The 15,123-nt window shown below is 42.5% G+C and overlaps 1 protein-coding gene across 1 annotated transcript; it reads right to left on the bottom strand.

Annotated features, from left to right (window-relative positions):
* Positions 1 to 1,096: 1,096 nt before the first annotated feature.
* Positions 1,097 to 4,778, bottom strand: LOC122102246 (ATP synthase subunit g, mitochondrial-like). Its single transcript, XM_042672863.1, is given in 3 exon segments — positions 1,097 to 1,140; positions 1,143 to 1,397; positions 4,724 to 4,778. Coding segments are annotated over 3 exon segments (354 nt in total).
* Positions 4,779 to 15,123: the final 10,345 nt, after the last annotated feature.

Raw genomic sequence — 15,123 nt, 5'->3', positions numbered from 1 at the left:
GTTTATAATTTATAAATATGCTTGGTTTTGCATAGGATATTTCTAGGAAGATATGAATAGACACAAGACCAGTGGATTTTCTCAGAGAGAAGTAGAAGTCAGGAGATCAAAAGAGATCGCGATTTACTTTTCACTGTGTGTCTTCTCTTTTGCTTTTTCTTTTCTTTTTTCTTTCTTTTTCCTTTTTCTTTTTTCTTTTGGTTGGTTGTGGGGCTTGAACTCTGGGCCTGGGCACTATCCCTCAATTCTTCAGCTCTAGGTGAGCACTCTACTACTTGAGCCACAGCGTCACTTCCAGTTTTCTTAATGGTTTATTGGAGATAAGAGTCTCACAGACTTTCTGCCTGGGCTGGCTTTGAACTGTGATCCTCAGATCTCAGCCTCCTGATTAGCTAGGATTACAGGCGTGAGCTACCGACTCCTGACTGTGTGTCTTTTCATATGGTTTGAAGTTTTGTATCTGTATTACTTTCACATTAAAAACCCCTAAGAAATGGGCCAGGTGCTGATGGTTGACAATTGTAATCCTAGCTTCTCTGAGGCTGAGAGTTGAGAATTAACTTTCAACCCAGCCTAGACGGACAAATTCTTGAGACTCTTACCTCCAATTAACCAGCATAAAGTAAAAGTGGAACTGTGGCTCAAGTGATAATGCTCCTTAAGTGGAAAAAAAAAAAAAAGAAAACCTAAATGAGGGCAAGAAGACTTGAGTTAAAGAGCCAGTACCTGCTCACATAAAATAAACAATCCCTAAGAAATTTAAAAATAAAACAAGTGTGAAATTGAAACAATTTTAGGCTCATTTTATTCAGATAACACTTTTATTTTTATTTTGTCAGTCATGGGGCTTGAACTCTGGGCCTGGGCGCTGTCCCTCAGTTATTCAGCTCAAGGCTAGAGCTCTACCACGTGAGTCACAGCGCCACTTCTGGTTTTTTCTGCTTATGTGGTGCTAAGACTCGAACCCAGGCCCTCATGCATGCAAAGCAAGCGCTCTACCACTGAGCCACATTCCCAGTCTCAGATAACACTCTTAACACATGTCCAAAAACACTCAAGTAATGAATCAGATAAAATCAGACATTAAGATTGGTCTTCAAACATCATGACCAATGATGCTATGTTTGCCTATGATCTCTTGATATGAAACCACATCTACACCTCAGTGGCTACCAGACCATTCAGCATAGCTTCCTGAACTGTGAGCTGTTTGAAGCTACCAGTCTGAGCACTATGAATTATTTTTCCCAGGCTCTGAATAGCTGTAGGGATTTCATCAGGGGTTGGAGGAACCAGCTCAACCCTAGTGTAGTGCCAAAATGGTTCCAATTGTGTTTTGGAGTAAGTCAGAGCAGCATTTACCAGCATCAGGGTCTTCTCCACAGGTTTCAGATGAACTAGGCCATGGCCAGTATGGTTTGTCCCTCTCCATTGATGGTCCGTTGAATATCACTCTACAATATTCTTATAGTGAAAGCAATGATGGCTTACAAACCATCAATTTATTTGCCATAAGAATTCTATACTCAAGTTGGTGCCAGTGGCTCATGCCTGTAATCCTAGCTACTCAAGAGGCTGAGATCTGAGGATCACGGTTCAAAGCCAGCCTGGGCAGGAAAGTCTGTGAGACTCCAAGAAATCACTGGGAAACTGGAAGTGGTTCTGTGACTCAAGTGGTAGAGCATTAGCCTAGGGCTGAAGAGCTGAGGGACAGTGCCCAGATTCAAGCCCCATGACTGACAAAACAACAACAACAAAATAATTCTATACTCCTTTCATTGGGGGAAATGGACTGTGAGCAAATCTTATCTAATGCATGCCCCCTTGGAAAGCTACCCAAGTCTCCTGACTTACAAGTCTGGGGTAAATTCTTTTTTTTGTTGTTTTTTTTTTTGGTCCGGTCATGGGGCATGAACTCTGGGCCTGGGCGCTGTCCCTCAGCTCTTCAGCTCAAGGCTAGCGCTCTACCACTTGAGCCACAGGGCCACTTCCAGCTTTTTTTCTTTTTGCTTATGTGGTGTTGAGGAATTGAACCCAGGGCCTCAGGCATGCAAGGCAAATGCTCTACCACTGAGCCACCTTCCCAGCCCCAGGTCTGGGGTAAATTCTAACTTCACTGCACCCTGTGAACTGACAAGACACTGCTTCCCAGCCTTGAGCTGTTAGGTGTGTAGACAACCTGTAACTTGCTTGAAGCTACCTTGATTCTGTCTCAGGGGAGTTTTTATCTTCTGAAACATCATTACACATAATTTGAACTTTTAAATCATTCATTACTCCCCGCCAGGTGGGTGTTCCCATGTGTTAGCATACTGATTTGGAAGGATTGCCAAAAGTAAAGTCGACTCACACTGCAGAGGGAACCAGGAACACCAATTCTTACCTGCCCACAGAATGGAGCCACCTAGAGCTGTTCAATCTTTGGGAACTGGAACCCCACTACCTGTTTAGTTTGTTTACAAAGATCAATATCATAGTATCACTATGGAGTTCTTCTAACATCCTTAGAACTTATCTGTTCTCCTATACTTGTAGGAAAAGTCACTTGGGAGGAGATAAAGATGATTATGTAATGAAAATAGATGAACTGAAGTGTCTGGAAAAATGCACGTTTTAAACTCCTATATCCCCAAGAAATGGGAACAAGAGGTTTTAACTTGTCCTGCTTGCGGTTCTTTTTTTTTTTCCTGTCCCCCTCCCCCATTTTGTTGCTGGTTTTTTTTTTTTTTTTAAGGAAGTAGTATTTTTTTATTCCTATCTTTTTTTAACAAGTTTTTTTTTTATTGTGAAAATACTGTACAGAGGGGTTACAATTACATGAGCAAGGTAATGAGTATATTTCTTATCAGTTGTTGCTGTTTTTTTTTTTTATTTCTGTACCCTTTATCTTGTATGTAAGTTTATCTGATTTGGGGAGTGGAAGGAGAGGCAAAGAAACACTGGAACAAAGGGCAAACCAATTCAGCAATGATACCCACTAGACACTATGTTGGAAATGAGCTACAACTTGTTGGAAGGAAAAAAAAACTGGAGAAAATGAGGGAGGGAGTGACACTGTTCAAAAAGAAATATACTCCTTACCTGACTTATGTAACTGTAACCCTCTGTACATCATCTTTACAATAAAAAAATTTAAACACACACAGCTCCATACAACCAGTTCACAAAAGGACAGTATCACACAGTTGAAATTTAAAAGCTGAGATCTAAGCCAGGTGCTGGTGCCTCGTGACTATAATCCTAGCTACTCAGAAGGTTGAGATCTGAGGATCATGGTTTGAAGCCAGCCTGGGCAGGAAAGTCTGTGAGATTCTTATATCCAATAAACTATTAAAAAAGCTAGAAGTAGAGCTGTGGCTCCAATGGTAGAGCACTATCCTTGAGCACAAAGAGGCTCAGAGACAGTGTCCATGCCCTGAGTTGAATCCCCAGGACCATCAAAAGTAAAATGAAATGAAATGAAATAAAATAAAAGCTGAGATCTAAAAAGCAAAAGTCACACTGTAATTCCAAGACAAACAGATTATGTACTTAAAAAAATCCCTTCTCTCCACCCATCTCCAACACCACCAAAGATCTAAAATATTTCAGGCCTGAAAGTTGTTCAAATCTGTCAGCACTAGCAGTTGGTAAACCAATGCAAATAGAACATTACACCTCCCCAAAACCTACTGTTCCTGATCTTACCACACAACAAGCCACATTACAGACTGAGAGAAACAGAAGCCTGGCCCATTAGACTGACAGCAAAACCAAAACCTCACGTTGAATGCCAGAAACTGAGCATTCTGTTTTCTTGCAAGTAATGCAGTGTGAATATATAAAAGTAGAACCTTTGGCAACTAGCATAGTTTAGAAATAATGCACAAAAGCATGAGGAAAGAAACCTCTTAGACATAGTACTGCATGTTTTGTAAAATTAAGTTTCATGTTAATGAAAAACCCCTTCAGTTTTGTAGGAGTCAGATTTTTTGATGAAATTAGTATTTATGAATAAGGAGGTTTGGGCAAAAATAAATTGTGTGTGTGTGTGTGTCTGTGTGTGTGTGGTGGGAGGGGGGGGAATGGGACAGGGAGATCTTCAGTGTCTTGGGCAATGGATTCTGTCACTGAGACCCGGGGACCACTGAAACCATCTTTCTTCAGCCTGCTCTGTCCTCAGTGGCTATGCAGAAAGAGGCACCCTTCTTGGGTCAACGAGACATACTTTGTGCAGGAAGAACTCCTCTGGTGGTAATTGTTCCTGCTTGTTTGGATGTGCTAGTGGTCTATGTTTCAGATGGCCAACTGTCCCAGTTTTCCCAGGACTTAATGTCACTTGAGACACAGGTCTTTCAGTGTTAAAAATAAATCAAGCATGAGGCCCTGAGTTCAAATCCAACTATGCTAAAAATAAGAAAATAAAAAAAGAAAGCCATGGAGGAAGAGGAGGGAGGGAAAAAGGGAGGGAGGGAGGGAAGGAGGAGGAAAGAAGGAAGGAAGGAAGGAAGGAAGGAAGGAAGGCAGGAAGGAAGGAAAGAAGAAAGGAATGAAAGGATTTTTATATATCTACAGGAGCCAGAATCAACACAAGTGTACATTGACAAATGGATAAACAAAATAAAATATGAAGTATTATTCTGCGCTCAAAAAGAATGACACTCTGACACATGTTTCAGTAAGAGTGGACCTTGAAGCCATTTGTGCTTAGTCAAAGAAGACACACACTATGAGAGCTACTTACCAGTCATCAGATTTCTAGACAGGAAAGTGGGCTGGTTGCTATGGGCCAGAGCCATGCTGGGGGGGGGGGGGGAGGGGAGAGAAGAGGGAGTTGTTTAATGTGTGGGAACCTTCAATTTGAGAGAATGAAAACGTTCTGGGGCTGGGAACACATCAATATCATGGAACTGTCTGATTAAAAACAATTAAAATGGCAAAAATTTGATGAGTGAATTATATAACACTTTTTTAAAAAATTTTTTTTGGGGTCTGGTCATGGGGTCTGAACTCTGGGCCTGGGTACTGTCCCTCAGCTCTTCAGCTCAAGGCTAGCACTCTACCACTTGAGCCACAGCGCCACTTCCGGCTTTTTTCTTTTTGCTTATGTGGTGCTGAGGAATTGAACCCAGGGCCTCAGGCATGTAAGGAATGCGCTCTACCACTGAGCCACCTTCCAAGCCCCTATATAACACTTTTATACTGGCATATTTTACTAGTATACAAACAAAAAAAAATGCAAGGCAGGGGTGTAGCTCAGTGGGATAGCCCTTGCCTTGCACTCACAGGATTCTGGATTAGATCCTCTGATAACACAAAAACTAAATTAAATTTCAAAATAAACCCCCAAATCCATAGGACTTAGTGACATTCAAACCCCTTCTGCTCCTCCATTGTGTAGATGTACCTTAGGACTCCTGTGCACTCACAACGAGGTCCCAGTTGTGAAAGAACCCCTGGTTTTGTAGTTAAGGCTTCAGAGATTTTTTTTTACTCCGGGGTGGGGGGTGGGGGACGTATTATCATTCCTCTCCATCCTCCATTTGAAGAGCTGAGTAATGGCGGAGGGTAGAGAAAGGAGGTTTATACCACAGGAAGAGGGAGAATAAGCATCTCAGCCCACCTGGAGGCTGCAGACTGTGAGCTGTATTTAAATAGGGAAAGAATCGGGACAGGATGTCCAGGTCTGCATAATGAATCAGTCCTGGTCAAACTGTGGTCCTGTGGATTATTATCTCAGTTCTGGTCTTAAAAGTGGCTCTTTACTGCTTGAGGGGGACAATCTGGTCCCCAGAGGATGATTGATCCTGTTTTCTAGGCTGCAGCCTCATCAATATAGGTAATTGCCCTCATTTGCTTGGGGAGGGGGGGGGCATAGTTTTACTCCATCATCATAAAAGATAGATGTTGTCTGTCAATCCTGTCTTCTCAGGATCCAAGGTGACTGCAGGAGAAAATGACAGAGCAAAGCAGAGTTAGAAGCTGGCATGCCAGACTTTTTTCCTGCTTTTAGTTAACTTGTGGACCCAAGTGAGGAATTAATGCTTCTTACTGACATGATTTGGAAAGATGAGCTGGACCATACAAACTTCTTCTCTTCAATATTTGCACAAGTTGCAGCTGGCCCTGGACATAGAGTGGAGAAACAGAAACAGAGAGGTGGTTGACAGGGACCCTTTCTGGGACCTGTCTGTCAGACATTCTCCGGATTGCACAGGGACTTGGTGCATTTATGACCTTTCATGTGAGCTACTTTGAAGAATTTCTTTCTCTACTCCCCAAAAGCAGCTCTATCGCTGAAACCTTTTCATGGTTAGAATCACTTGATAAAACTTGATTCTACATGCATAACTACAAAAAAAGAACCCAACACCCAATCACCTAACTTCCTAACTTAAAAAAAGCCAACACCCAACACCCAAACATCTAACTTAAGCAGATGCTTTTCAACCACCGTAGGAGTGACTTGGTTCCCCAAAAGGGAGACTTTTTGGCCACCAAGCCCTGGGAGAAGGTTGAAGCAAGGTTGATGCTAAAGAGCAGAAGGGGCCCTGGACTGTTGGTTGACACAGGGAATTAATTACTCATCATAAGCTGAGAATTAAGTTGAGTTTGAAAATCCTATTCTGGGGGAATTGAGGGCTTTAAAACCCTCACCATAATAATTTATTCAGACTCTGGAGACAGAGGTGATGGCTCATGCCTGAGATCCCAAGAGAAAGCTGGAGTGGAAGCAAGAGGAGCAGGAGTCTCTACCAGCCTGGACTCCATAGTGGCCAGAGATGGTGGTGAACACCTTTAATCCTACCTAGTTATGAGTTGAGGTGAAGATAGTAGGATGGTCTGAGGCTAGTCCAGGCAAAAGCTGGAGATTCTGTCTGGAAAAAAAAGAAAAGAAAAAGAACTTCCAGGGCATGGCCCTGGAATTGGTAGAGTGCTAGCAAGCACAAGGCCCTGAATTCAGCCCCAGTTCTACCAGAAAAAAATAAATAAAAATTTATTCAGATACTTACTTTTTAAAATCTAAAATTGTTTCCAAGATAGGTGATGAAGGACATGAGTAGCTCTGCTTGATCAGGATCTCTTCACAATTTATTATTTTTTTCCTTAGGGGAAACACTCCTCCTCCATTCTTAGTCCACATGGATTCTGAGAGGCTGAGCCTCCTAACCAATCACAATACAGCACCTCTCCTGTCAGTCATGATGGAGGACAGGAGATGGGTAGGAGATCGAAACTCTACATGATTGGGATGGGGAGGTCATTGTGAAGGTCACAGGGTAGCTGAGCTGCTGGCCACACACAAGGAAGCCCAGGCCTAACCTGGGAGCCTGCAGAGATACACAATGGGGCTAATGATGCCGGGTTGGGGTTCTCGTGAAGACCCAGGATCCAGCCATGTCAAAGCCTTTCCTTTAGTTTTCACGGAGGTGAGTGAATACATTCCAATTGTGGCTTAAAATTAAGTTTCTGTCATTTGATATTGAGTGACATGGTGCTTTCATAATATTTCTGTCATAGGTTTGGCAAAGCCTAAGAAAGACTCCAGTGGAAATATAGCATATGTGTGCATATATATATATATATATATATATACATACACACTTATATTCAGATATATAACCTCATATGTATTCCTGTGTGTTTATAGGAAACAGTACTATTTAGGGTCTTATTTCTCCTACCCTCTCTATCTTACTTCCTGTTGGGACGTGATGCCATCTCTCCAAATGGGTCTCCATCATTATTATTATCATTAGCATCCTTTTTCACAGCTGGTGCTCTCTCACTTGAGCCACACATCCAGTCTGGCTTTTTGCTGATTACTTTGGAGATGAGTCTCTTGGACTGTTCCTCCTGGTCTTGAACCTCAATCCTCAGATCTCAGCCTCCTGAGAGGCTGAGATGCCAGGTGTGAACCACCAGTACCTGTCAAGTCTCAGCTGTTTGTGCCTATGGCTCCCTTCTGACTGGAGTCTACCAGAACCAGAGATCGGCGCATGCTTACCAAACTCTTACCAGGTTTCCTGGCCTGTGCGAAGCACTACATACTCATGGCCTCACTTCACCTGACAGCAACCATACACCCCTCCATAGAAGGTCCTATTCTCATTTTATGAGTTAGGTACTTAGCTAAGATCGCAAAGCTCATAAGAGGTTAGCATAGTATTCAAAAAACAAACTGCTCTTAAATACTACAGCACATCACCATCTGTTTTGCTTTTCTTTTTTTCTTTTAGAAAAAATAATTACTCAAGCCAGAAAGAGATTATGAAGAATTGAATCAATACATATCTGAGTGATTTTCTCCTATAGAGATTTAAATATGAAGAAAGCTGTATACATTTTTATATCTACTGATTAGAGTTTATAATCGCAAAGTATTTTTTAATCAAGTATAGATTCTCCGAAGTTCCACCAAGGGAAATATAAGTCCTATAGTTCTAGGCTATTCTGCCAGCAGTATATGCCTACTGTGTAATCTAATTCTTTAATTTTTTTTTTTTAAAGACAGAGTCAGGCTAGCCTTGAAATCATGTAGCTTGGGCTGGTTTCAAATTTGCAATCTTCCTGCCTCCACCACCCAGCCCCCTGTGCTATGATTACAGGCATTTGCAACCATATTCAGCTATAATCTTTTAAATCACGGCTTGACAATGCATAGGTCTGCTTAGAAATATATAGCAACACATAGCTCTTTGTCAGCATTTCTGAGTCATGGCTGGCTACCTATAACTGCCACGTAACGTATGCACTAATGGGGTCTGACTCATTGTGGAAACTCCATTAACTCAACAAGCTTGATATTACAGAACTCTCTGAACCTTTGAGTTTGTCTCTTCACATAACAGTGATACAAGTTTAAAATTATTCCTGTGACTCCAGATGGCCTTAAGTGTTGCTCATTCCTCTCCTTTGCCTTGAGTGAAATGCCTCTGAAGTTCATCCTGGCTGGATCTGCCTTGGGCTCCATACCCAACTTTCTGTTCCTTCCAGCCTGCTCTCCCACCTCTATACCTCTATACCTTTGCTACCATTAAACTTACCCAAGACCTCTCCAGCAGTCCCAAAGGCTGGCTCCCAGCAGCATTTGATGCTATTTGCCGCTCCATTTTCCATTCTACTGCTTCTCTTCCTGAGTTCTAGGATGGCATTTTCCCCTGGGCTTGCTTTCCCTGTCTACTAAAAGTGTGGAGACTCCTTGTTGGTCCCATTTCCTCTTCTCTTTCCATGGGCATATTCTGTCCTTGCTCATCCTGCCTTTCTAGTCATCCCATCATCCTTGGATGAACTTGTCCACTGCTGTAGACTCCAAGAGGTGGTTGATGTCTGCTGAGTTCCAACTCTAATCTGTGGAACTCTACTAGGAGGTAATGACCGGGATCCAAAATTGAGTGCAACATCTTTCTTTATTCTTGGCTCCATGAGTGGAGCCTCCTTAGAATAATTTCAACAGGGGCTGGGACTGTGGCTTAGTGGTAGAGTGTTTGCCCTGGGTAGAGTAAAGCCCTGGGTTCAATACCTCAGCACCACATAAACTGAAAAAGCCGGAAGTGGCGCTGTGGCTCAAGGGGTAGGGTGCTAGCCTTGAGTAAAAAGCAGCTCAGGAACAGTATTCAGGCCCTGAGTTCAAGCCCAGGACTGGCAAAAAAAAGAATTTCAACAGATTTCAATGTTCTAGTTTCATGTACCATCATTCATAGTCACTCCATTCGTTCTGTCCACTCATGTTCCCATCCCTCTTGTACCTACCCCTGCACACACACAAAAAGACTTCTGATATTCATTTTTTAGAGTTTATGTATATATAGTGCTAAGATGATTTGCTATGATATTTCACAGGTGTGTATGGCACATTTAAATCAGGATAACCCCTTTCTTGCTCTCGTTTATCCCTCCTCTAGTGTTCAACAGCTTTCAGTAGGGTTTCTTGTGGGATCTTCACACATGCACATACTGTATATTCCCCACTATTCCCTGCATTCTTCACCTCCACCATTGTCTTCCCCAACCTTCCTCCTCCTCATCTCCCCAAACAGTTGCAACATTGTGTGTGTGTGTGTGTGTGTGTGTGTGTGTGTGTGTGTGTGTGTGTGTGTATGTCTTTCAGGTCTATATTCCATAAATGGGATATTTGTCTTTTTGTCCTTGGCTTTTCTCATGCAGCATAATGATCTCCAGCTTTTTAGTTGAAGAAAAATATGTTTGTTACATACAGCCTTTATTATATTCAGATAATTTCTTCTATTGCTAGTTTCTTCATAGCTTTTATCATAAAAAGATGTCATATTTTGTCAAATAATTTTCCTGTAGTCAATTGAGATGGTCATGTGATTTGTTGTTGTTGTTGTTGTTTTTGTTGGTCGTGGGGCCTGAACTCTGGGCCTGGGTGCAGTCCCTCAGCTCTTCAGCTCAAGGCTAGAGCTCTACCACTTGAGCCACAGCACCACTTCTAGCTTTTTCTGCTTATGTGGTGCTGAGGAATCGAACCCAGGGCCTCATGCATGCAAGGCAAGCGCTCTACCACTGAGCCACCTTCCCAACCTGGTCATGTGCTGTATCTCACTTACTTGATTTATGAATGTATGAATGTTGAACCATTCTTGAATCCCTGGAATGAAACTAACTTGATTATGGTATCTGATCTTTTTAATGTGTTGCTGAATGTGGTTTGCAATTCTTTGATTGAGAACTTTTTAACATCTATGTTCATCAAAAAGATTGGTCTAATTCTCTCTCTCTCTCTCTCTCTCTCCTTTTGTTTTGGTCATTCATGGGGTTTGAACCCAAGGCCTAGGCATGATCCCTGAACTTTTTTGCTCAAGGCTAGCATTGTACCATTTTGAGCTATAGCTCTACTTCCAGTTTTTAGATAGTTAATTTGAGATGAGTCTCATAGACATTCCTGCCACAACTGGTTTCAAACGGTGATCCTTAGGTCTTAGCCTTCTGATTAGCTAGGATTACAACTGTGAGCCACCAATGCTCTGCTATAACTCTCTCTCTCTCTCTCTCTCTCTCTTTTGGGTCCGGTCGTGGGGCCTGAACTCTGGGCCTGGGCACTGTCCCTCAGCTCTTCAGCTCAAGGCTAGCACTCTACCAACTTGAGCCACAGCACCACTTCCGGCTTTTTTTCTTTTTGCTTATGTGGTGCTTGGGAATCGAACCCAGGGCCTCAGGCATGCAAGGCAAGCGCTCTACCACTGAGCCACCTTCCCAGCCCCTCTCGCTCTCTCTTGAATGAGTGTAATACTAGCTTCACAGAATGAGTTTGGTAATATTGCTTCCCTTTCTATTTATTTTCTGTTCTATTTTTGTCAGTCAAAGGGCTTGGACTTAGGGCTGGGCGCTGTCCCTGAACCTCTTTGTGCTCAAGGTTAGTGCACTACCACTTGAGCCACAACACCAGTTCTGGATTTTTCTGAGCCCTTTGCTGGAGATAAGAGTCTCATGGACTTTCCTGCCTGGGCTGGCTTCAAACTGCTATCTCAGATCTCAGCCTCCTGAGTAGCTAGGTTTACAGGTATAAGCCACCAGTGCCTGGCTCCCTTTCTGTTTCATAATGGAGTCTGAGGAGTGTTGTTGCTAATTCTTCTATAAAGTTATGATAGAACTGGGTAGCACATCTGTGGGTCTTGAGCTTTTCCTTGTTGGGAGACTCTTCATTACTGCTTCAATCACATTGCTTGTCACAGATCTATTTAATTGCTTTGTATCTTCTTGGTTCAATTTTTGTAGATCAAATACCTCTAGAAATTAATCCATTTCTTCAAGATTTCCTAATTTATTGAATATAGGTTCTCAAAGTATTCCCTCAGGATCCTCTAGATTTCATTCTAAAATAAAAAATTTTAATTCTAAGTTCATCCAGGCATGGTATCACGCCTGTAATCCTAACCCTTGGGAGGAGGAGGCAGGAGGATTGAATCTCAGGCTAGACTAGGCTACATAGTGAGATCCTGTCTCAAGAAATAAAAATCTAAGTACAGATGATCCCTGACTTAAAATGCATATCTATCTATCTTTATTTATTATTTATTTTTGTACCTGTCCTTAGGCTTGAACTCAGGGTCTGGGCACTGTCCCTGAGTTTCTTGTGCTCAAGGCAAAAGACTCTACCATTTGAGCTACAGCTATACTTCCAGGTTTTGCAGCGGGTGGGGGTGGGGCATGGGGGTTGGTAGTATATTGGAGATGAGTCTCACAGACTTTCCTGCCCCGGCTGGCTTTGAACTGCAATCCTCATATCTCAGCCTCCTGAGTAGCTAGGATTACAGGTATGAGCCACCAGTACCTGGCACAATTTTCACTTAAGACAAGGTTTTTCTATGAAGCCCAGGCAGGACTTGAACTTTCAGTCTTCCTATCTCAGCCTCAAGTACCAAGATTATAGGTATACATCACCACATCTGACTGATGCATGTTTTTGTGTTTTTTGTTTTTTTTGGTCAGTTGTGAGGCTTGAACTTGGGGCCTGGGCACTGTCTCTGAGCTCTTCTCTGAAGGCTAGTGTTCTATCACTTGAGCCATAGCACCACTTCCAGTTTTTTGGTGGTTAATCGAGAGTCCCACAGGACTTTCTTGCTCGGGCTGTCTTTGAACCACAATCCTCACATCTCAGCTTCCTGAGTAGCTGGGATTACAGGAGTGAGCTACTAGCACCCAGCTGATGCATGTCTTTTTAGTTTGCAATGGTGCCAAATGGATTCACATTCAGTAGAAACCACATACAAAGTTTTGAATTTGAATGTTTTCTTGGGCTTCTGATAGGCAACATGACCCCGTGATGCTGTGAGTTTCACCCTAGTCATCCCATACACTAGGGGAGCTTCCTGTACTGCTAAACTCAGCATTAGGTTTGGTAGGGTCAGTGTAATCGATGGATTTTTGACCGTGATTGTTTCTATTAATAATGGCTCATCAGAATATAACCCCATTACTGTGTCTCTGATTTTCTAGAAGAAGAAGTAAAATGGGGCTTTTACATATTACTGAAGAGTTCTGACTTAGCACTAAACAAGACTAGCCCCCAGACTCTATGGGCCAATCTGTGACAAAATGAATCCTTAAATGTGAGTGGAATGCTTTGTGATACTTAGCACCATGTCCTCAGTCACTGAGTGTCTTTCAGTGGGATTCTTGCTTTCCTATTTCACAACACCGAGCTTCCAGTGGCTTAAAGAAACAGGAATGACCCCCCCCAGCCTCCCCAGAGGGAGCTGGATATGGGGCAGAGAACATACTAGAAACCAAGTCTTGGGGTCTTAAAGTTGCCTAAGTAGCTGGGCATCAGTGGCTCATGCGTATAATCCTAGCTACTCAGGAGGCTGAGATCTGAGGATCCTGGTTCAAAGCCAGCCCTGCCAGGAAAGTCTGTGAAACTTTTTTGTTTAAATTCCAGCAACGTATTTATTTTTTATATATAAGTTTTTTTAATTGTGAAAATGCTGTACAGAGGGGTTACAGTCACATGAGCAAGGTAATAAGTACATTTCTTATCAAGCATTGTTGCCTCCTCCTTTATTTTTCCCCTACCATCCCTGTTTTTCCCTCCCATCTCCACAACTACATTCCACCCTCCCCCTGCCCCTGCCAAAGTCTGTGAAACTCTTATCTCCAATAAACCACCAGAAAACTGGAAATGGTGCTGTGGCTCAAGTTGTAGAGTGCTTGCCTTGAGCTGAAGAGCTGAGGGTGAGCTCCCAGGCCCAGAGTTCAAGTCCCATGACCAACCAAAAAAAAAAAGTTGCCTATGTACAAAACTGCTCTGTTAAACATCATAGTGTGGTGTTTCTTTTCTTTCTTTCTTTCTTCCTTCCTTCCTTCCTTCCTTTCTTCTTTCTTTCTTCTTCTCCTCCTCCTTCTCCTCCTCCTCCTCCTCCTTCTTCTTTTTTTAGTAGCTGGCTAAGATAGGTAAAAAGGCACCTATTACCCAACCACCTAAAGTATCCAACCTTTTCTGTGTCATCAGGATGCTAGAATTTCTCAGATCTAGGTAAAACACACTGCACTTCTGAATTGTCCATGAACATACATCTTTAAAGAATTGCACATCACTGCCCTTGGCTCTCACGTGAGCTGTTGTTCAAGGGCAGCCCTCTAGAGAACCGCAGCTCTGGTCTCAAGGCCTGCAAGTCTGGGAGAATGAACAGCTGCCAGCTGATGGCCTGACAGTAGCTGGCTTTGTCTCCTGTAGGGGTGAACGTGGCTCTGAAAGGTGCTGGGTGAACTGAGCCTTTGTGATTTGTTTGGTGGCGCTCTGAAAATTTCTTGTCTCTGTTCCTAATTTTAGAGCCAGCAGCTGTCTCTGCTTTGTTCACCAAGTCGGTAATTTTCCATTCTCCTTTTGACGTTTACTCCCTCATGCTGCAAAAACTTCCAACTTGATCTTAATTCTTTTAACTCCAGGGACAGATGTGCATGTCATGTAATGATTGTGGATGCAATGTAGCAATCACTTTAAAAATTAAAACAACCACTTTTATTTTACCTGTGCACAGTCTACTAAAATCTTCTGACGTTATGTGATCTATGATGATGTGGCTTTCAATGCTTTTCAATTCCTTCCCTTAGCCCCCTTGCTTCCTTCCATTTTCCTTTCCTCCCTCCCTTCCTTTCCTTTCTTTCCTTTCTTCCTTTGTGCTGGTACTAGGACTTGAACTCAGGGCCTTAGTGTTGTCCCTTGCTCAAGGCTGGCTCTCTACCACTTGATCCACAGCTCTACTTCTAGCTTTTTGCTAATTAACTGGAGATAAGAGTCTCATTAACTTTCCTGCCAGGTTGGCTTGGAACCTCAACCCTTAGCTCTCAGCCACCTGAATAGCTATGATTACAGATGTGAGCCACAGCCACCCAAGCTTTACGTTTCTTGTTTTTATTTTTTTCTAAATTTAATTTTATTATTATTAAAGTGTTGTACCACTTCATAAGGCAGATCAGGAAAACATTTATTTTTGTGGATAATGTCACCCATTCCTTTACTTCTTCCCAGGTTCCCCTTCCTTTATATATTTTTTTAAGATTCCAGTGGTATCATCATACTTTCCGTTTAAATTTTGTAGTAATCTGGGATTTGTTTCAAAATAATCAGAGGGATGGAGGGGAACTGGGGTTGACAAGATTGTGACCCAACTCTGGACGTGG

The sequence above is a fragment of the Dipodomys spectabilis genome, unplaced genomic scaffold, assembly GCF_019054845.1.
Source record: "Dipodomys spectabilis isolate Male_0828 unplaced genomic scaffold, ASM1905484v1 ptg000773l, whole genome shotgun sequence".
NCBI classification, from domain to species: domain Eukaryota; kingdom Metazoa; phylum Chordata; class Mammalia; order Rodentia; family Heteromyidae; genus Dipodomys; species Dipodomys spectabilis.
The sequence above is the reverse complement of the archived record's forward strand: the minus strand, read 5'-3'. Positions and strand labels throughout refer to the sequence as shown.